Here is a 21,522-nt window from a genome sequence, read left to right as displayed (position 1 = left end):
CCTCCTCATTTCTCTTTCTCTGATTCATTAATGATTCAAGTGTTTATGTGTGTGTGTGCGTGTGTGTGTGTGTGTGTGTGTGCGTGCGTGTGTGTCCAACCTGTATGTAGGCAGCTACAATGGCAGGAGCATCAGCTGTCTATCAATATTGTATGATAATGATTTATTCTGTATAACTTAAAACAAGGACAACACGACACGTTGTCTTATCTAATTAGTATTGATCGGGCAAATCCAGGGGTCTGCACATCCATCTGTAAGGTAGGAGTTCTAGAGTGCATTAGACCACAAAGCTTACTGTCTCTTCCCCCCCCCCCCATGAAGGTTGACTATAGGCATACCCATAATGCCTCATCTTAACTGTCAAGTTAGCTCACGCCACACGTCAGCATTCCAATTATTGTGTCTGCACCTGTTGTGCGCTAAACGGCAAACAACCCGGGGGCATTCCCAGCTGCGACGCATTGCAAATTTTCGCAATCGCGTATCACGCCAAGTTACTATCACGTGCTCATGGCAATATACTTTTAGTCTTTAAATCTGATTCAGGGATGCATTCACATCGTCAAGTCCAGGAATGTCACTTTATTAAGCGTTTTGTAAGATTTTTTTCTGACAAATTTGCTCTCAGCCAATCAGAGACAAGGATTTGAGAAGATAAAACAGTTTGTCAGATAGAAATATCCGACAAACTGCTTGATGAAATGCCTCCAGATCAGACGCCAGGGCCCACATAGCATAAACGGTTATTCATGCAGGGACTGATGATGTACGAGGAGAACAACAAACGTATGTTGATCACGTCATGTAGCACGCTTGGTATGACGAGCAGTAACATGGGTAAAAAAAAAAATCGTGTAATTTACGTGTCTGGAATATTAAAGACATATTCTCCCTTTTCACAGATTATTACTGGCGAATTAACTCTCCAATTATTATCCAGTTAAGACGTGATGGAAATCAATAATGAGAAAAGTGCGTGTGATAATTTTTATATTGTTTACTTTATGCACTGACATTTGGATAGTTTTTGTTTGCTCCGTATGCTGTTGTCAAAGAAAAATATTTTGCCTTAATGACGACTGATCCTTTCTGGTGGTAACGTGACATGCTTACGTGAAAAGCTGCACAGTTTATAATCTCTGAACTTCACGATATGTAACAACTGTAAAGCTATGACATTATAAACAATTTTTATATTATGTGGTCTAAAGTATAAATCTGCGTGACGTACATGAACTCGCTTTGCGAGAATGCTTGTTTATCGAGGGTCTTCGTATTATAACTCCGCTTAATATACACAATATCACATTTTTCTAGGAGAAGTTTTATAAAAGCTTATGACATTCAGTCGTGATTTTGATTCTATAGAACATAGATTTTGTGACTTTAAGCAATGTTAAGGCAGCATTATCTAAACCATGTCTTTTGGAAAGCTGCATTGACTGTTTTAGAAAGATGTGCATTTACTACAACTTTAAATGATGGACAATATTTTCCGCGGTTCTGGGAATAATTCTCGTTCACCCGCTCGTGAGCGATTGGCACATTATAATTCAGCAGCGTGTCTGGCTCGGAAATTACCGCAGTGGATGCATATACACAAGGATATAGGAAATGTTCCCCTTCATGTTTCAGAATTCATGTAGGGTGCAATTTCTAGATTGATTGCAGTCATCACCGTACATTGCCTGCGGTAAACACGATGTACTTTCATTCACAGCCAAGGCCATGGAGGGGGCGGGGGGGGGGGGGGGGGTGACTGTGACTGAGCATATGGCAACTATCTGTGGGCAACCTGTGTTAACTCTGTCATCATCACTGGGGATTTCTGATGCATAAAAGCCAATGGTACATCAAAGCATCGGTCGCAAAGGGTTAATTTTCTTCAGCTTCAAAATGTAATATATTATACATTCTATGGATGGGGTTCCCATCTTAACAGTGATGAGCGCATATCAATAAATATGTATAGTATATATAATCTGTTTTAGTTAATCATGTGATAAAGCTTAACATGCTTTTCTAAGAATGAGACTGATTTGGTCCCATGTGTAATATCTGTTTAGAAAAAAAGTAAGATAAAAGAAAAGTCAATAGGAATTAGCCGTCATTAAAATAAAAGAGGCCCTTAGAACCTATCAGATACTACGAAAGCCACATAACGAATCATTTCCTCCCAAATAAGAGCAGAATTGCATCTTACAGCCATTCCCAAGCGTGCATATCATGCGAGATCATGTCATTAGAACATGCAGATATCTTTCAAGGAAGCTATCGCCTTCTTAAGGATCGATATGTTTGCTCGAGGAGGCTGCAGGGTGAGCGAGCGATAATGGTATTTTCAACATTCAAATAATGCAACACATCCTGACCCGACATAGTCTCGTCTGGCCCTGGGCCCCCCGCCAGTCTCACTCATCCTCTCTCCCTCTCTCCCTCTCTCGTCTCCCTCTTTCTCTCTCAAGAGGCTTCTCTGAAGGTATAGTCCTGGGAAGAGTAAATGTCTGGGATGGTTAGACAGCGTGTCATGATCCTTACTGCCTACGTAATTAGCCTACACGAACTCGACGTTTCCAGAAGAGCTTCGCATACACTGAAGAGCATGCAGTGCTAGACATGAGTTTGCATCCACCCTGTCCCATTTCTTCCCTCTCCACTTACCCTCTCTTTTCCTCCTCCTCCTCCTCCTTCTTCTTCTCCATCTTTGACTGCCCCTTATCACTGTCAGTCTTTCCTCTGTCTTTGTGCTCGTATCAAGCAACTCTTCACTACTACACACACCCAGATAAATTTCTCCTTTTTTCCCACGTTCAGATTTCGCGCTTGCTTTCCCCCCCAATGTGCCTCTCGCTGTTTTCCACTTTACAGTACTTTTGTCTCAACTCTGTGTGCCTGTCTCTCTGTTCGTGCGTCTGCCTCTGTCTGTCTGTCTGTCTGTCTGTCTGTGTCTCTCATTATTTCTCTCCCCTCACATCTTAGCAGTGGACGTAACGCGATACAGGGACACACATTTCAGGGCTTAAACCGACAAATTAAAATGGGGTTCCCCAACGGGGAGTAGGCCTACATTATGACTCTCAGTGCATCAGTGTCAAAAACACTTTATGGGGAGCACTACGTCAAGATCTCCAGTAGATGAGCGTTACACGCAGGGGCCGCGGAAAGTTTGTTCGTTATTGCCGTTTTCCAAATGTGGGAGGCTTTGGGATGTGCGTGTTCCGATGGTTTAAAGGTCAATGTCTTAGCTTAATTGCCCCTCCCCCATTTTGATGGGAATAATCTTTGACGTCATGGGTTTTCTTGGTATATTTTCGGGGAGCCATGAGTGTGTGTGTGTGTGTGTGTATGGGGGGGGGGGGTGAGGATGCACACTCACCTCACCCCCACTCCTCCCTTCGTCCCCTGACACAGCCTAACGTTTGATATAATGCGAATGTCGAAAAATTTGAGAATTGCAAGAACAATGTCAGATCCTCTTAGTACAGTCTACTATGTCGAAATATTGGGTCCCGTGAGATTTTCGTGCCAAAATTGATTTTTTAAGCTAACTTGGTCAATTTGGGGGTGCTGAATCCAAAAAACTTTGGTTCCATTTTTTCCGACCTCGTCTTCAGTCGCCATTTTGAATTTCAAAATGGCCGCCATAGCAAACTGTATTTTGACCCAATTTGCATAATGTGAGCATCATATCAGGTTCAGATTTGATGCAAAAAGCATGTTTGTGATGTCAGACATTCTGATACACCATTTTCTAATATTGTAGCTAGATTTGATACATCTTTAGGCAGCCATCTTGAAATTCAAAATGGCCGCCATAGCTAAATATATCTTTACCCATATCTCAGGTTGTCAGCACTATGTAGAGTATAAATTTGGGGCAAAAAGCATGCTTATGATGTCAGTCATCAATGCTAATATGTACATTTATTTATTTAATGATGGATCATTTTCCTTAGCGGCCATCTTGAAATTCAAAATGGCTACCATAACAAATGTAATTGGACCGGTATCTCATATCGTATGCATTGTGTAAGGTTCTAATTTGGGGGCAGAGAGCATACGTATGTTGTCAGACATTCTGAAAACCTTTTTCTGAGTGAACGATGTTCATTTTGATATTAAAGTTGGCCATCTTGAAATTCAAAATGGCCGCCATACCAGAATGTATATTTTGACCCATATCTCATGTTGTACGCAATACAGACAGTTCACATTTCGGGCATAAACCGGGCTCATAATGTTGAACATTCAGATGCACTTTTCCCCTCCCTAAAATTGCAGATAGGCCTAACTTTCAAGGCTGCCTTCTTAGAATTCAAAATGGCTGCTTTTCAGCTAATTTTTAGACATATCAATGTTAATGGTGGCTTACGGTGTACATTCTTTAAACACACACACACATAGGGCCTATACATTCTGTAATAATGGATTATTTGTATTGGTCGCCACTCTTGAAATTCAAGATGTATTTCGACCATATTTGGTGCTGTAAGATCTTTAAACTGCAAACCCAAGCATGGTGAAACACTCATGTATAAGTCGATCACTTCAAGTGTTTCCTGTCCTGTAGGTACACTGTTGTGTTGAAATGCAAAAATGCTGCCTTGTGAAACATTCCTTTAAAAGCATAGCATTTGGGTAAAATTTGTGAATGGGAAATCATGTGATTTTGATGTTAAAAACAAATGACTTTCAAAAAAACACCTCTCAATAACTGTGTCTGACTGACTAAATAATGCCCCATTTAGACGATTTGGTTGTAAGAACTTACAATATTAGCCCTATATACTCTAACAATTCATGGGATAGTCACTTAGATAATTAAAGGTTTTCTAGGCTCATTCCTGCACATGTTTAGAAACATCACTCTAAAGCTGTACACAGGGGAGAATTAGTTCTAAATTCTTCAAGAAATAATAACTTTTGCATTTCCTGCTTTTGAGGATGATAATGAATTCTGTGGCTACCTTTGATGTAGGAAGTTCGAAGCATTTTATAGTAATTGAACAATTTATGCATACCCTTTCGAAATATCTACAATCTAATATATCATATTTATATGTATTAGAGGCACAAATTAGGTTGTGAGAGTTTACGAGGTTCGTTCTCTGGTTATATCGTCAAGTCTCTACGAGGGTAAAGCGGGAAATTGTCCTGATTGAAGTCATCCACGCCAAACTTCTGGAAGGCACGGACTGTGTCATACCACATTCTGCATGATTCAAGGTTTAGATACTTCTTGGTCCATCTGCTCCTGGAGACATCCTCAAATTTTCAACTTCAGCCAGCACCATGAAAGGCATTAAAAAGCAGACCTTTAGCTGTTCCTGTTTGTTCGCAACAAACTGCAGAGCATAATCTCTCAAAATTGTCAATTGTACCTTTATCATTTCCTTTTCCGGTGATGGAGCAGACAACATGCAATGCAGTAAGTGAAGCAAACTACAAGATCCATCAGGATAATTGAAATGTTAGAGTCTACGTAATAATCATCAATATCTCTGATTTTCTCGTTGCTCTAGTACATACAATCGAATGAGGCTATCTCTTGTGAGTGACGGGTGACAGTAACTCCCATGGCATCTTTGATGAACTCTTTTTTTTTTCTTTCCATGGTCTTTGTGTCAGATGGAATTGACTGCTCAGTATTTCAACTTTCAGGCTTATTATTTGGCTCAGTTTTGTGAGTTTCTAAGGCATTCATGGGTAGGAAAAATGAACCTTTAGGGAGAATGAGGAGAAGGCCATAAAACAATGAGACGAAGAGTGATTGTGGAATTGCTTAGAGCTTATACCTTTCAATGATTGTATCGTTCAGGGGGGCGTTTCATCAACGAGTTCGTCGGGGGTTTTCACCGACGAATTTGCTATCAGCCAATCAGACGCAAGGATTTACACTGACAACTGTTAAAAGCTATGAAATCCTTGGTCTGATTGGCTGATAGCAAATTCGTCGGTGAAAACTCCGACGAACTCGTTGATGAAACGCCCCCCAGCAATGACCGGATAATGACAGGTCTACATTTATCAGGCTGTAGAACCAGTAGAAATGTTACGAAGAATTTGCGATCCCTTAAGCTTAATGACTTTGGATCCAATCTTACATGGTGTATTTTTTTTTTCGCACGAGCTGAATGTCTGGCCTTTCTCACAATATTCCGGAGATTAATATATTCTAATTCTCGCAGATACAAATTCTTAGTACAAAACATTAAAACTGCCCTTTTCATCTCTTTCTAGAGTATCTCCCTTGAATGTTTCTGATATCTGACTACCAACCAGTGGCAACCACCACATTTATTAGCTTCAAGGCAGTGTCAAGTTCTTACATTACCCTTGTGTGATGATCTTCTAAGTTGTGGAGGAATTCTGATGGATGCAAGCGCCACAGAACTGAGCTATCATTACTCCTTTGTAGTTTTAGAATAATTGGCTGTACAGCAATAAGCATCTTGGAAGTCTTGATAATTGAAGATGACCCACTCAAGGGCAATCACGAAAAGCCTACTTATTCCTTCTTCATTCTGTGTTATTCCAGAAATAATTATATCTATCAAACCTTAAGTGTTTCAGTTTTGGCCAACACACAAGCTTGTGAATTGGATGCCTGGTAGGGTGACCATAGCATTTCTTGCCGTTGCGAGACTTTTCCTCGTTTGTCTTCATTCTCTTGAGGCAGCATCAAGTTTTTTTAAGATCACCTTCAATTGCATCAATGCTTGCTTTTATACAAATATTCAATGATTGGGATTAAATATAATCATTAACGAGGTTCCACAACGCAAAATAACGTGTTGCCTGAGAGGCAAAAACGAACCGTTTCAGCGCGCAGTTTGCAAACCGCATACCCGCCTGGCTATATGGGATGTATAGCTTACACGCTTGCCCACACTATCGGACAGTGGTATGCCCCCTCTCCCCTTACGCAGTTCTTGCCCCTCAGCATCTCTTGATGACGTAATTAGAACCTCATCCTTAAATTTTGAATTTATGGCGGCAATTTTGAATAGAGAGATGGCTGTCATTTTGCGTGAACTGGAAATAAATTCAGTCTAACTAGGACAATTTTGGCACATTCATCTAAGGCGCTTACCACAGTATTATAATCATGTTTTTATGGCGGCCATCTTGAATTTCAACATGGTGGTCTATCTAATGATCCACAATTAGGAAACAGCTGTGCTGGACCATTGGACACCACAAGCATATTCATTCTTAAAAATTTGATGCTTCTACAATAATTGCAAACTGAGATATAGGTAAAAATGCTATAGCGGCCATTTTGAATTTCAAGATGGCGGCCTACAAACTCTACAAAGCAATCCACAATATCAAAAAATGATATATCAGAGTGTTTGACATTATAACGATGTATTTTGCACCAAGTTTGAGGTTTCTACAATGCTCACTTTATGAGATATGGGTAAAAATACAGCTTGCTATGGCAGCCATTTTGAAATTCAATATGGCAGCCTACAAATTGTATCAAAACAATTCACAATATCAGACAGAGATTTATCAGAGTGTCTGACATCACACCCATGCATTTTGCACCAAATTTTAAGCTTCTACAATGCTCACTCTATGAAATATGGGTCAAAATACAGTCTGCAAGGGCGGCCATTTTGAAATTCAAAATGGCGGCTGAAGACGTGATCAGAAAAAATGGAACCAAAGTTTTTTGGATTCAGCACCCCCAAATTGACAAAGTTAGCGAAAAAAATCAATTTTGGCACGAAAATCTCACGGGATTACATAGTAGCCTCTACTATCTGTTTTAGGGCCACGTCTTCCTTGCTGGGACGCTCGGAGTGTCAATGGAAATGAAAATGGTCAACGTCTCGTGTGTTGTTTGTTATGCTCGCCGCTAGAAGCAAGACATTACAATAAACTGTAAACCATAAAGGAGACACACAAACACAAATGGAAAAATAATGTCGGTGGAAATCTTTAAAATTGACTGTGCACGTAACAATTCCAAAACCTTTGTGATATCAAAATCCTAATGAAAGACACATTATTCCTGTAAAGGACAAAATATAGAAGCACTACACATGAGCCGTATTGAAAGGAAAACAATCTTTTATCATTGTAACAAAGGGATAATTCTTTTCTGATTACACGAAATGATATGACAGAAATGACTATACCATGTTCAGAGCAATTGCCTATTACTGTGATAATGAAACTTACGTGTCTAGAACGGAAATTCAGAAAAGAATTCATTTAATATCTCCCTGGAGTCATCTTTCATTACAGCGTATCAATGTCAGACCGCAGCCGTGCGCTGTTGCACATAAGCGTAATATTGTCATCAAGAATCATTACTGGTGGGACTGAGTGTGTGTGGACGGTTCTGGAATACCGGATGGGTGCGAGCGGTGCACGCTCCCACTGTTTTCCATCCGCAACGCGCTCTCTGCCAGAAGGGCGCACGGAATTCCAGTCCTTTTCACATGGAAAACTTAAAGAAATGGTGCTGGCGTTTCAAAGCTGTAATTTGCCTTTTTCTAATACAATGTACATCACTAACGGTATTAATACATGTTTATATCGATAAAATTGCAAAGATCTTCCTACCCGTATACACAGACTCTACAAGGCCCCAAATTTTATTGCTCCTCTTTCCAAGTTGTTCTATATGTAAATGTAAACATAAGAATATCAAAACACACAGACGGACACGGCATATACTTTACGGTATAATTTAGATCATAATATTCAGTGAAATGTGTGTAGTATTTCTTTGTGTGTGTTTGTTTGTTTGTGTGTGTGTGTGTGTGTGTGTGTGCGTGTGTATGTATATAATTATTATAATACATCAACATACTCACAAGGGACCAGACAATAAAGCAGAATGGCTGGTTGCCTGGCTGCCTGCCTGCCTGCCTCTCGGGGGCAAAACAGGCCAGTGTGAGTTGCCTGTGAGGTTCAAGGTATTGAATAGCGAGCAGATGGAATTCATCGGCGGGTTTTAAATTCCACTCCACGGGAGTAGAGAATATAAAAGCGACCTCTCATTCTCAGACAGTGTTGTGCTATAGGTTACCGTGGCGTAGATATACATATTGTAGCTTCACCTGCTAGTGGGTCTTGGCACCAGTTTGTTATATTAAGGGTGCAAAACGCGTCAAATCAGTGAGAAGAGTGCAGTGTTGTTCGTCGAAAAAGACATCCATCAGACCACATCACTGGGACTTTTCTCGTTCACGAGACGACATTTAGGGAACGAGAAAAAACAAACAAACAAACAAACATGGCAATGAGACGGGATCCTTTTCATTACTACAGCTCGCGTCGTCGATACACTGACGACGGGTGGAGCGAGCCGCCGGCGGTGAGGGGCGGCATGATCCAGCGATTCGGCGACGTCGTGCCGTGGGACGAGGACTTCGGCGATTTCGGACACCAGCCCCTCTTCGTGACGTCACGCCCATCGAGAAGGATGGAGCTAGCCACGGTGCCCTCCATGCAGATGTCGAGGACCCCGATCCCGGTGTCGACGGGCGACGTCATGTTGAGCGAGACCGACTTCAAGGTCGCCATCGACGTCAGCAACTTTGACCCAGAAGATATCGAAATCAAGGTGAGATTTGGGTAATCCTATTTAGGAGGGGGGGGGGGGGGAGAAAATGGGTTGTAATGTGCAATATATACCCTATGAAACAACATTCCCACTGGCTTTCACATACGAGAATTTACTAAACTTCCGTTTGTGAGTATGAGTTTACACAGAAGATATATCAAATCATTCCGATCAGCCTAATCTGAAGTTTTGATAATAATTTAGCAATAATGAAATCTTACGAGAAGATTCATTACAACTCATGGTATCAACCCAAACGAATTTTAAGCGTATGAAAACTCATAGGACAGTTGAAGGGGGTGACCACAATGCTTCATCTTATTTTGAAAATCTCAGCATAATAATTATAAATGAACAATTTGTTTCATGAAAATAAAGGAAACTTGACGATTCAATGCCTTATAAACTTGGTATTAATGGAATTTTCACACTTTTTCTTCAGCATCCCATGTTTATCAAACTAAATTCAACATGAAAGTGGTGTGTTTCCCTTTAATTTCTCACAAAGAGACATTATGCAGTAGAAATGAAAATATAGGAAGCAGCCAAATCCCAAACAGCGGGGGAATGTTGTGGAGATTTTTCCCCCATCACGAATACCCTATTTCCCAATTTGGAGCTCACCCAATACTTGAAACATTCTTAGGCGGACATGAACGTGAGAGAGCAAACCAAAACAAAAAGAGTCCCATTGCAAGCCAGCCATAAATCTGGCGGGAATGCCGGGCGCTATCTAGTTCAACATCACTGTGGACGTGATAAAATTAGATGTAGCCTTAAACGTCTGCTGCATGTCTGACATCTGCAGCTTTCTATAAAGAAGGTTATCCTTGTATCCAGCTCTTGAAAGTCTTCTGCTCTTTGCTGCTTTCTCCTTAACCCGTTCCATACGGGAACCTGGTTGCCTCTGTACTATGTCTATGGGGATTTCAGAATTCAGTATGGAACGGGTTAAAAGTCCATTTGGCATGGAATAGCAAGTGTAAGAACTTATACTATTTTGCTTAACATGTCTAATGAGAAATAAGCACGTATCATGAAGTCACGTTTCGTAGTCATGAATAACGCCCTTACATCTTCTTAACCATACATTTCTTTTTATTTTTACATTTACTCCATATTGTATTCGAATTGACGAATGCAATATTCATGCCTTTCTCATGAGTCATCAATTACGCGATGTTTGCCCGATAGGGGCCCCCTTAGACTCCTTCGACAACAAGTGTAATTCTATATAAGCCAACATCAAAGCTTGAGTTTATATGTTACAATGTCTACTATCATGCAGACGGGAGTTAATTGAATTCACTCGAGTTGAACACATTGATGAACAGCACATTAAATTGTAGAGCATTTCATGCAACAGTTCCCTTTGTCAATTAAACCGAAGAAAATTGAAAACGCAGATATATACTGTAATAATAAACTTGTGGACAAGTATCGAAGTATATAGACTGGGAAAATGTACAATGCCAAAAACGAGGATTAACTCTGGTTTCCGCAGTTATTAGACAAGGACAATATACATGGGGCTTAGATTCTAATATCATATTGCAAACCTCCTCTTTGAACTAGACACGAAGTCATCTCACAAATTTATTCATGTCACACATTGGCCTATATTCAGCAATACCTTATTAGGGCCTTTTAATATAAACTGAAGGACATTTTGGGGATAATTTTTTGTCGCTGCGATGTTGAAAGCTAATCATGACATTGGGAAAATGTACAATGCCAAAAACGAGGATTAACTCCGGTTTCCTTTCCGCAGTTAGACAAGGACAATATACATGGGGCTTAGATTCTAATATCATATTGCAAACCTACTCTTTGAACTAGACACAAAGTCATCTCACAAATTTGTTCATGTCACACATTGGCCTATATTCAGCAATACCTTATTAGGGCCTTTTAATATAAGTTGAAGGACATTTTGGGGATAATTTTTAGCGCGTCGATGTTGAAAGCTAATCATGACATTTTCATTTTACCTATTCCTCTGGCTGATATAGTATACTGAATTTTGAAACCTCGCATATCAACTGCCAGCTGTATTCAACATTGATCGTCTATATTCTTAACAACAGGCAACGTCGACTCTAAATTAAAAATCTTTTGATGATATACGTTGAGGGCATCGTCTTAGGTGAAGAGAACGTTGGCGCATTTATGTGTTTATAGTATTCTTACAACTCTTCTTCTTCTTGAAAGAAAGATAAAGAAATCGGAGTAATACCGTTGAATACGGACCAAATACCATAAGATTGACGTGCATAAATCAGGCCTTCATGTTTTCTCATTCCCTGGTGTACGTATATAGCGTGACGCCTTTCCAAGAACACGGGGTGATGCTAAAAAGGTTAAAGATAATATCATGTCGCATCTCCTTGTGAGGCTTTTAGGGACATTGATGTTGGCATCTCGAAAACATGCGCAGAGTCCGCAAATTGATATACATAATATTCACATATTCTCAGAGTATAAATATCAGCGAATCTTGAATTTATTAGTGAACCGGCCACATGATAGATAATTACTTGCTAATGTACATGCTTGTGGTACTTTCTAAGGTAATGGACACGGGGTTCAAGTGCATTAGATATTCAAATATCAGCGTGGATTGAAGCCTGAACGATTGTAATTCTGACCGTCCACCTTTCCCTAATTTGTGCTTGCTTGTTTTAATTGCAACCACTCCTAAAACGCTTTCCCTCAAATGCAGCTTTAAGGTCCTGTTTACCTTTGGGAGCAGTGATTTGAAAAAAAAAATGTTCAAGATATGACATTTAATGCACATGCAGTATCTGTTGTATCACGAAACATCCTACCACTTAAAATTTTCCCAATAAAACCTAAAGTATAAGGAGATATCAGTATTTTTTCTCAATAAACCATAACTGTCTATAGACGGTTTAGTCTGGAAACATTTTTATTTTAACTATTGTTCACATTTTGTGTATCTAACAAATACTTAACATCGATTATACGGATTCAATTTTTTTACAGTGGTTGTTTCTATCCCTAACTCACATTTTAGAAGTATCTTAAAGCACCAATGCTGAGTTTTTGTTTCATCTACAAATGGTAAATTATGCCTGTAAGTCATTGACATTTAAACTGTTAAACACATAAAGGGAATGACGAAGTAGTCTACTCGTTGTGGGAAGCTTGTCCCTATGCCTTCCCTGTGCTTAAAGAGATGGTATAGTTTTGTTTGAGATGAGGATTCAGATTTTACCTCTTTGAGAGATTATTAGAATCTACTCATACAAAATATTCAAGAGCATACATTTCCAAGAGGAATTCCAAGTTTATTTAATGAAAAGCAGTTTTGAAATGGCCGAGATTTCTTAATACAAAGTAAAATAAAGTGACCTCAAGATGAGTCCAACCTCTTATTAAAACCTCTTTGTCTTTAGATATATCTTAGCCATCTCAAAGCTCAATTTTAGTCAAATAAACTTTGAAGTCTTCTTAGAATTGTATGCTTTTTCATATTTCATAGGAAGTTTCTCATTATCTCACAAAAAAGTTGGAAACCTGAAGCCCCCTCTCAAACTGTGTCATCCCTTTAATCACGTGGGAAGGAATTCCAAGGTCGAAAGCTCGAAAGTGGTCTCAAGAGAGAAAGAGATACAAGAAAGGGAGATAAAAAGACAAGATCGGTCGATCGATAGGCTGATAGATAGAGTGATAAAACAGATACAGAGGCAGATAACTGGGTGCACGTCACCAGTTCGGCACCCACTATTCATATATAGCCCTTGAGCTCGACACTGGGCAAATAAGGCACTGGAGTCCGACACTAGGCAAACAATGCCCACGAGTCTAATACTAAACAAACAAGGCCCACAAGTGCGACACTTGGCACAAAAGTCCCACGAGTTTGACAAAAGATTGTTTGACACTACATGTAATAGAAAGCAAAAAGGCCTATCCGAGACCAACACATTCACCCTGTAATGTAATGTCGGTCTCATGGGCCTTCTTTTTTTCCAATTGTTGGACTTGTGGGCTTTGGTCACACTGTCGGATTAATGGACCTTATTTGCCTAGTGTCGAGCTCATGGATTGTATGACTCGTGGGCTGTATGACTCATGGACCTTTTTGTTTCCATGTCGAACTCGTGGACCGTATGACTCTTGGGTGTCGGTCCTAATAGTCCGGGAGCCAGCGGGGGTCAGCCTAGCTGAAAAGGTTACCAATTTTCATGTGTATAGCAATTTAGTACGTATGCCCCTGAGTATGGAAATGCACGTCTGGCTGGTCATCGGTGGTGGGTGTGGCCAGGAGAGCCACAGAAAGGACCCCCCAAAATTAGGCTAGCCTAGCTGGAAAAGTAACCCCATGAAAACAACTGGAACTTGTTCGTTACACTTACAGGATAAATGAATGACCATTGCCAGACGTTTTAAGTGGTGGGGGGTAGCCGCCAGACGCTCTTAAAGGCCCAACTCCAGCTAGGCTAGCCTAGCTGAAAAAGTAACCTCATGAAAGCCACTGGAACTTGTTCGTTACACTTACAGGATAAATGAATGACCATTGCCAGACGTTTTAAGTGGTGGGGGGTAGCCGCCAGACGCCCTTAAAGACCCAAATTTTTCCAGCTAGGCTAGCCTAGCTGAAAAAGTAACCTCATGAAACCCACTGGAACTTGTTCGTTACACTTACAGGATAAATGAATGACCATTGCCAGACGTTTTAAGTGGTGGGGGGTAGCCGCCAGACGCCCTTAAAGACCCAAATTTTTCCAGCTAGGCTAGCCTAGCTGAAAAAGTAACCTAATGTAACCCACTGGAACTTGTTCGTTACACTTACAGGATAAATGAATGACCATTGCCAGACGTTTTAAGTGGTGGGGGGTAGCCGCCAGACGCCCTTAAAGACCAAACTTTTTCCAGCTAGGCTTGCCTAGCTGAACAAGTAACCTTGTGAAACCCACTGGAACTTGTTCTTTACACTTACAGGATATATGCATGACCGTTGCCAGACGTTTTAAATGGTGGTGGTGGTGGGGGGGGGGGGGGGGTAGCCGCCAGACGCCCTCAAAGACCCAATTTTACCAGCTAGACTAGCCTATATATAGCTGGAAAAATAACCTCCTGAAACCCACTGGAACTTGTTCTTGTGATACACTCAAAGGATAACTGAATGATTGTTGCCAGACAATAGCCGGCAGACGCCCCAAAGACCAAACTCTTACCAGCTAGGCTAGCCTAGCTGAAAATTAGGAAAGTAACCCCATGAAACCCACTGGAACTTGTTCTTACACTTACAGAATAAATGCATGACCGTTGCCAGACGCTTTAAGTGGTGGGGCGTAGCCCCCAGACGCTCTCAAAGACCCAATTTTACCAGCTATAAGGTTCACATATTTCAGAAATGATAGCAGTGTAATTCCATAACAATACCGCTTGCTTGCGAGTTCACCTGTCTATAATCTATGCATGCATTATTCTTTTGTTCTGCTTCCTTGAGCCCCAACTCATGCATTCTTATGGTGACTCTCCCATGTCATCATCCTTGTTCATTGCAATTTGTTCTATTTTTTGAAAATATTCTTATTCTTCATCCCAATTATCACAAATTCTGAAACTCTGTCCTCAGTATAACTAATTCATAGTTGTACAAATGTAAAAATCTGAGAATCACCCGGAGGTCTCCTTTAATGGGGGAGTTTCTTGAGCGCACAGGGAAACATGCTTTGAAATATCAATAGGGCAAGTGCTGAGACGAAATACTGTAGAAATATGAGAATATACAGTGCTGTGGTTTTGGTAGAAGAAATAGGGTATCTGTATTTGTCCTCAGTGATAACCAAAAAAACTTATTTGGAAAGAATAATAGACATCCAAAAAGAATTGCCCAATCAAACATGTCGGGATTTTTCTCAAACATCAGTGTTCTCATTTTCTTTGCAGTGTAAAACAAAAATAAAAAACGAAAAACAAAAAACAGGGCTGGGTACAGTATCCGGATGGAAATTGGTGGGATGGGCGTAAACCCGCGGGTATTATAACATACTGACGTGAAAAAAAAAAAAACAAGACCAGAAACTACTTTCTTTCTGTGCCCTGGGGAGAAATATTCATCAATTGCATTTTGGAAATGTTGAAAATCACAACTTTTGATGAAATTGCGTCCTACAGTATCTCTTCTTATATGAAGGCTTTTTTTCTAATTAAGTTTCTTTCCTCTATGACCATGATAAAACAAACCCCTGATGATTAAAACAAAAGACAATCAAAACTTGGCAAATGAACTCTTCGGACATTAGCAAAAGGGAATAAATTAACAGTTTTTGCAAACACTTTATACAATTGTCTAATACTCCATTAAGCTCATAAAAATACAATTCTACTGCAACAAGAAATCCATTCAGTAAGACTCGTCCTCGGTATACAAAGCTTAAAATGCCAACTTTTTAAAAATAATGCCCCAGCTCTTAAATTTGCTTTAAAAAGGGGAAGTAAAGCTCAACACCTTTGGCCTATGACTTTTTAGGTACCGTATCACCTTACGGTTGAGGAGATGGGTAAAGAAAAATTATTAACGAAATAAAACTTATAGGAACATGCTTCACATGACCTCACCGTTTTCTTCTCTTAAGAAAGAAACGAAATCTGAAAATTGTTCAAGAGTGTTTTTGAACATAGTACATTGCAAAAGCAGAAAAAAATCAGTGTTTTTAAGAAACATAACTCACAACAACAAGGAATTCCTGTCGTGTCTAGTATTGCACGTTTTTGGTTTGGAGGGTTTTGGATGCTAACATTTCAAAACAAGTTTATGCTCCGGCACTTCAATGAACTTAAATGTAAAGTAATGATCAACCTCTCTTGCCAATAAACTCAACATTTGCTGTTCTTCAGTAAAGCATATGACAGAAACATATGAGAAACATGTCTAAAATTCATTTGAATAAGCTCACAGCAACAACAAAAATATTATGTTATCTATAAACTAATACTGCATGTACTTAGTTTCGAGGGATTAAGATGCAAAATGTTATGACAAAAGCCCCTACGTGGCTACCAGCAATTAAACATCCTTCAACTTCTTTAGCAAATGAGCTCATGTGTATCATCTTCTTGTTGAGAAGACGAAGATGAGTAATGATAAAATAACCAAACTATCAACTTTCCTTTACATGTTTTACATGACATCATTATTGCCTTCTCGTAACGAAATTGAAAAAACCAGAACATCTGAAATTGTTCAAAATCGCTTCTTGATAACGATGAAAGCAAAGGAAACTTAGTGTTTGTAACCACTATGACACGTGTCTACAGATCTGTCATGCTCATAAGAAACGTAACTCACAGGATCATAATTTTATACAGTAAGTACTTGGTTTGGAGGACATTTAGACGCCAACTTTTCAAGAACAATACACCAGCACTGACATTAACTGATGAAAAAAAAAAGAATGCTCAGCTTCTTTATCCAATTAGCTCATAGGTAATTCCTTGTAGTTGAAAAAAAAACCGAGTACACATAAAAATATAGACTTCCCGTAACATGTATCACAGGTCATGATCTCCACATTTGCTCCTCTTAACTTAAAAGAAATAAATATATATTTAAATTTGTTTTAAATGACCTTTAAACAATATGAAGAAAAAAATCTGTGTCTGCAAAGGCTTGACACGTGTCTAATACTGGGTCACGCTCATATTAAACGTAGCTCACAGGAACAAGGAATTCACGTGTGTATAAAATAATACTGCAGAGAGGGTGTAAAGTTGAACCCTTTATTGAGGGTGCGAAAATGTTCCCTTGGGTACATCTTTCCACCCACACTAAGTGGTGCTAGATTGCACCTCTTCTTGAGGGTGCATCTTTCCACCCACACTAAGTGGTGCTAAGTTGCACCTTTCTTGAGGGTGCGATCTTGCACCCTTTACCTTTCGGCGCACCTTTGCACCCCGTGTTTATAGCCTTTACATCTTGGTGCAACTTTACATCCTTTCGTGAGGGTGCAAAGAAACACCCAAAGTTCCAAGATTGTGCCTTGTTTTGAGGGTGCAATCTTGGAACTTTGGGTGCTACTTTGTACCCGCAAGAAAGGGTGAAAGCTACACCCTCGGGAGCAACTTTGCCCCCTTGAAAAAGGCGCCACCTCGTACCTTTAGGTGCAACTTTATGCCCGAAGGATGCAAGAATGTACCCTCTCTTGAGGATGCAATCTTATGCCTTATTGGTATGATGTTGCACCTATGTGGTGCTTATTTGCTCCATGACTACTGCAAAATTGCTCCTTTAAAGGAGCAAGTCAGTGTCACTGCCTGCTCCTTTATAGGGGCAATATTGCCCATCATCTCATGGTGCAACTTAGCATCACATAATCGGGTACGATTTATTTCCTTAACTACTCTAAACCTTGAATAGTGCGAACTGATGTAAGCCTATTTGCTCAGTATATAACTTATGTTGTTGTTGCACTCTGCAAAGTAAATAGGATTAGTGTAACTTGGATCTTGTGAATCATGAAATGTGTGTGCGTGTGGAATTTGTGAGTTGTGAAAATGTTAATGTAAAAGTTAACTTAGTTGTGTTTGAATAATATACTGAAACCAAAAATTTACCCAATTACCTTTTCAATAAGGTGAGCATTATATCTATCAAATAGTTAACCTTCTCGGCAAGAGTATACATCTGCATGAAGGAAGAGGTGAAAATATGATATATGCAGTTGTCTGGATACGTTTTATTCAAAACGTTCTTGAATGCGTACTTATTCACATAATCTATAAGAATAACATATGCTTCTTACCAGTACTCAAAGCCTCTAAAACAAGAGCATGCTTCTGTACACTTCTAAAGTATACACCATTTCTTAAAAACAAAATGTAAGAGGATTTAAGAAGCTGTTTGTATGCATTCAAACGAATCCATATTTCTATCTAAAATCTAAAACGTGTCTTGTAAAAGGGGAATTCGTTTTATAATGACGATGCCAATTGTCTTAAAGTCCTTATCACGACATGTCTTGGAGTTCACGCTTATTGAAAACATGAGATTCTTGGCACGTAGATTACAACTATGGTTTAAAGAGTTAACTGAGATACGCATACCGTATACGGGCATTTCGATGAAAACATTTAAATACAAGGTACTGTAAATAATATGAAAATCAAACTTGATACCAGCCCTTATCGGCAACCAATAGAGACTATGGAGGACTGCAGTTATAATTGTGTTCAGATATTGTTTTGGGTGATACACGCATGCCGACTGATTTGGGATCAATTCGAGTCCCTCGAGCTGAGATTCCGGAACTGCAATGAGCAAACCATCATTATGCATAACAAAGTGACTGAGAATAATGCATGCACCAGTTTCTGTTTCGTTGTTCTATACACAGAAAGTTGTTTCGTTTTCCAATCCTGTGCAGGCACACAGAGATTTACAGAATTCAATCATCTTTGGCTATAACGCCATGGTCGCGTGCAAAATGAATGCAGCTTATCTAACTTAACCTGTAGTTACTGAATAGGGGACTACTGTATATTCAATTTATACATTATTAATCGGATGATAGAACCTGTCAAAGAGTAGACTGCGGATATCATATACCATTGTCAAATTCACTTTCTGTTCTATACATAGTATCAATGGAATGTTATGAACCACTTCAGCATTACCAATCATTATCATAATTTCCCTGAAACGGCTGCATTTGTATGAGCGGGAAGAGTTTGGCATCATACATAGCAAGAGTCGTGACTACAAAACTAAATACATGTATTATACAAGGTTTTAGGACACTTTGAATCATGCCCCCCCCCAAAAAAAAACAAACAAACAACCAACAACAACAACAGCAACAACAACAACTTAGTGAAATGTTCTACAATGTATGCCCTACTTCCATTAACCTATGATCTTTGACCTTTGAATACATGGCCCGCATTTTTTCAACGAATAGGCATTTGGATGCAACGTAGGTATTGTATAAAAGAAAGAATGTTTTAGGAAAATACATTAACCACTTCAGAAATGATTATGGAACAAATACCAAAATATTGACACGTTCACTTCTTCCGTAATGACATGACAGAAAACTTTCCTCACCGAATCGTTCTGCCGTAATTCATGAGCAAGTCATGGATATATACTTAGTTCGATTAAAAGTATACATTGAGTCATTGCAAAAGCATCTAATGAAAAGTATGCTTCAGAACTGCATCATTGTCATTTATTCTATAACACTAATAATATAGAGCTATTGGTCCGCCATATTGCCTAACAGGTCGTTGTTCTCCTATCACTATACCACGTTTGTTTAGCAAATAAGGCACAGAATTTAATTTTGCACTTGTTGCCAAAGACTCTAATCTTCTTTACCGCTATTCTCAGACATGTATGCTGGTGCTGTATGAATTAGAAACGGAAGCTTACAATTAATATTCACCATCTAACAAGGCAAAAGGAAAGTGATGTCTCGTCCACGTATCGACTTTGTGATTACAGAGATTTTCAAATGGCATAGGCCTAGTTCATTGACTTTTTGACCTTTGACGTAGTCGGACTTCACCAATATTAACACTTGGCAGCAATCATTAGATGATCTGAGGAGTGAATTTGGTGGTCATAATAGCTCAAAAGTGTGGAAAGTTATTGAAAGAACACCAGAATACTATGTCGACAGTGTTTATCAGGTGAGATACAAACATAGAACAAGTTCCAGTGGTTTTCAGGAGGTTACTTTTCCAGCCAGGGCTATAGTCTAGCTGGTAAAATTGGGTCTTTGAGGGCATCTGGCGGCTACCCCCCCCCCCCCCACTTCTTAAAACGTCTGGCAACGCGGCCATGCATATATCCTGTAAGTGTAAATAACAAGTTCCAGTGGGTTTCATTAGGTCATATTTTCAGCTAGGCTAGCCTGGCTGGAAAAAGTTGGGTCTTTAAGGGCGTCTGGCGGCTACCCCCCACCACTTAAAACGTCTGGCAATGGTCATTCATTTATCCTGTAAGTGTAACGAACAAGTTCCAGTGGGTTTCATTAGGTTACTTTTTCAGCTAGGCTAGCCTAGCTGGAAAAAGTTGGGTCTTTAAGGGCGTCTGGCGGCTACCCCCCACCACTTAAAACGTCTGGCAATGGTCATTCATTTATCCTGTAAGTGTAACGAACAAGTTCCAGTGGGTTTCACGAGGTTACTTTTTCAGCTAGGCTAGCCTAGCTGGAAAAATTTGGGTCTTTAAGGGCGTCTGGCGGCTACCCCCCACCACTTAAAACGTCTGGCAATGGTCATTCATTTATCCTGTAAGTGTAACGAACAAGTTCCAGTGGTTTTCATGAGGTTACTTTTTCAGCTAGGCTAGCCTAGCTGGAGTGGGGCCTTTAAGAGCGTCTGGCGGCTACCCCCCACCACTTAAAACGTCTGGCAATGGTCATTCATTTATCCTGTAAGTGTAACGAACAAGTTCCAGTTGTTTTCATGGGGTTACTTTTCCAGCTAGGCTAGCCTAATTTTGAGGGGTCCTTTTTTTGGCCCTCCTGGCCACACCCACCACCGATGACCAGCCAGACGTGCATTTCCATACTCAGGGGCATATGTATTAAATTGCTGTATACGTAAAAATTGGTAACCTTTTCAGCTAGGCTGACCCCCGCTGGCTCCCGGACTATAATGTGTGATGACCCCAGATAAATAGCTATCTAGGCGTGGATATAGAGTCTGCTGACTCGGATACGTGCCGTTGGCATCATTAAGACACTAGTCTGGGTAGAAGGGTGAATCAGTGAATGCCTACATTATTATCCCAAGTGGCTTACAGCCAGAGATAGGGACTGCATCAACACCCCTCACCCACTGTGGGTCTTCATTCAAGCGCTCATTAGCTGTTCACCGCATCTATACCGAGGACGTTTGTGGATTACACCTGATGTGTTCCATCGTCCTTTCTAATTAATCGGCCGATGTAG

At 40.0% G+C, this 21,522-nt stretch overlaps 1 protein-coding gene across 2 annotated transcripts in view; it reads left to right on the top strand.

Annotated features, from left to right (window-relative positions):
• Window positions 1–21,522, top strand: part of LOC139726876 (alpha-crystallin B chain-like) — a 31,107-nt gene that overhangs the window by 5,903 nt on the left and 3,682 nt on the right. Inside the window, exon 2 of one of the 2 annotated variants that reach the window (XM_071637880.1) lies at window positions 9,295–9,589. In XM_071637880.1, coding sequence (XP_071493981.1) covers window positions 9,295–9,589 — 295 coding nt within the window. Of the gene's footprint in view, window positions 1–9,070; window positions 9,590–21,522 lie in introns of those variants that run through there. The other variant, XM_071637873.1, reaches the window with a different exon arrangement.

This window comes from Diadema antillarum, unplaced genomic scaffold (genome assembly GCF_040938485.1).
Source record: "Diadema antillarum isolate AM-2024a unplaced genomic scaffold, OU_Dant_1.0 scf00000017, whole genome shotgun sequence".
Lineage (NCBI taxonomy): Eukaryota > Metazoa > Echinodermata > Echinoidea > Diadematoida > Diadematidae > Diadema > Diadema antillarum.
This window is presented reverse-complemented; position numbering and strand designations above follow the sequence as displayed.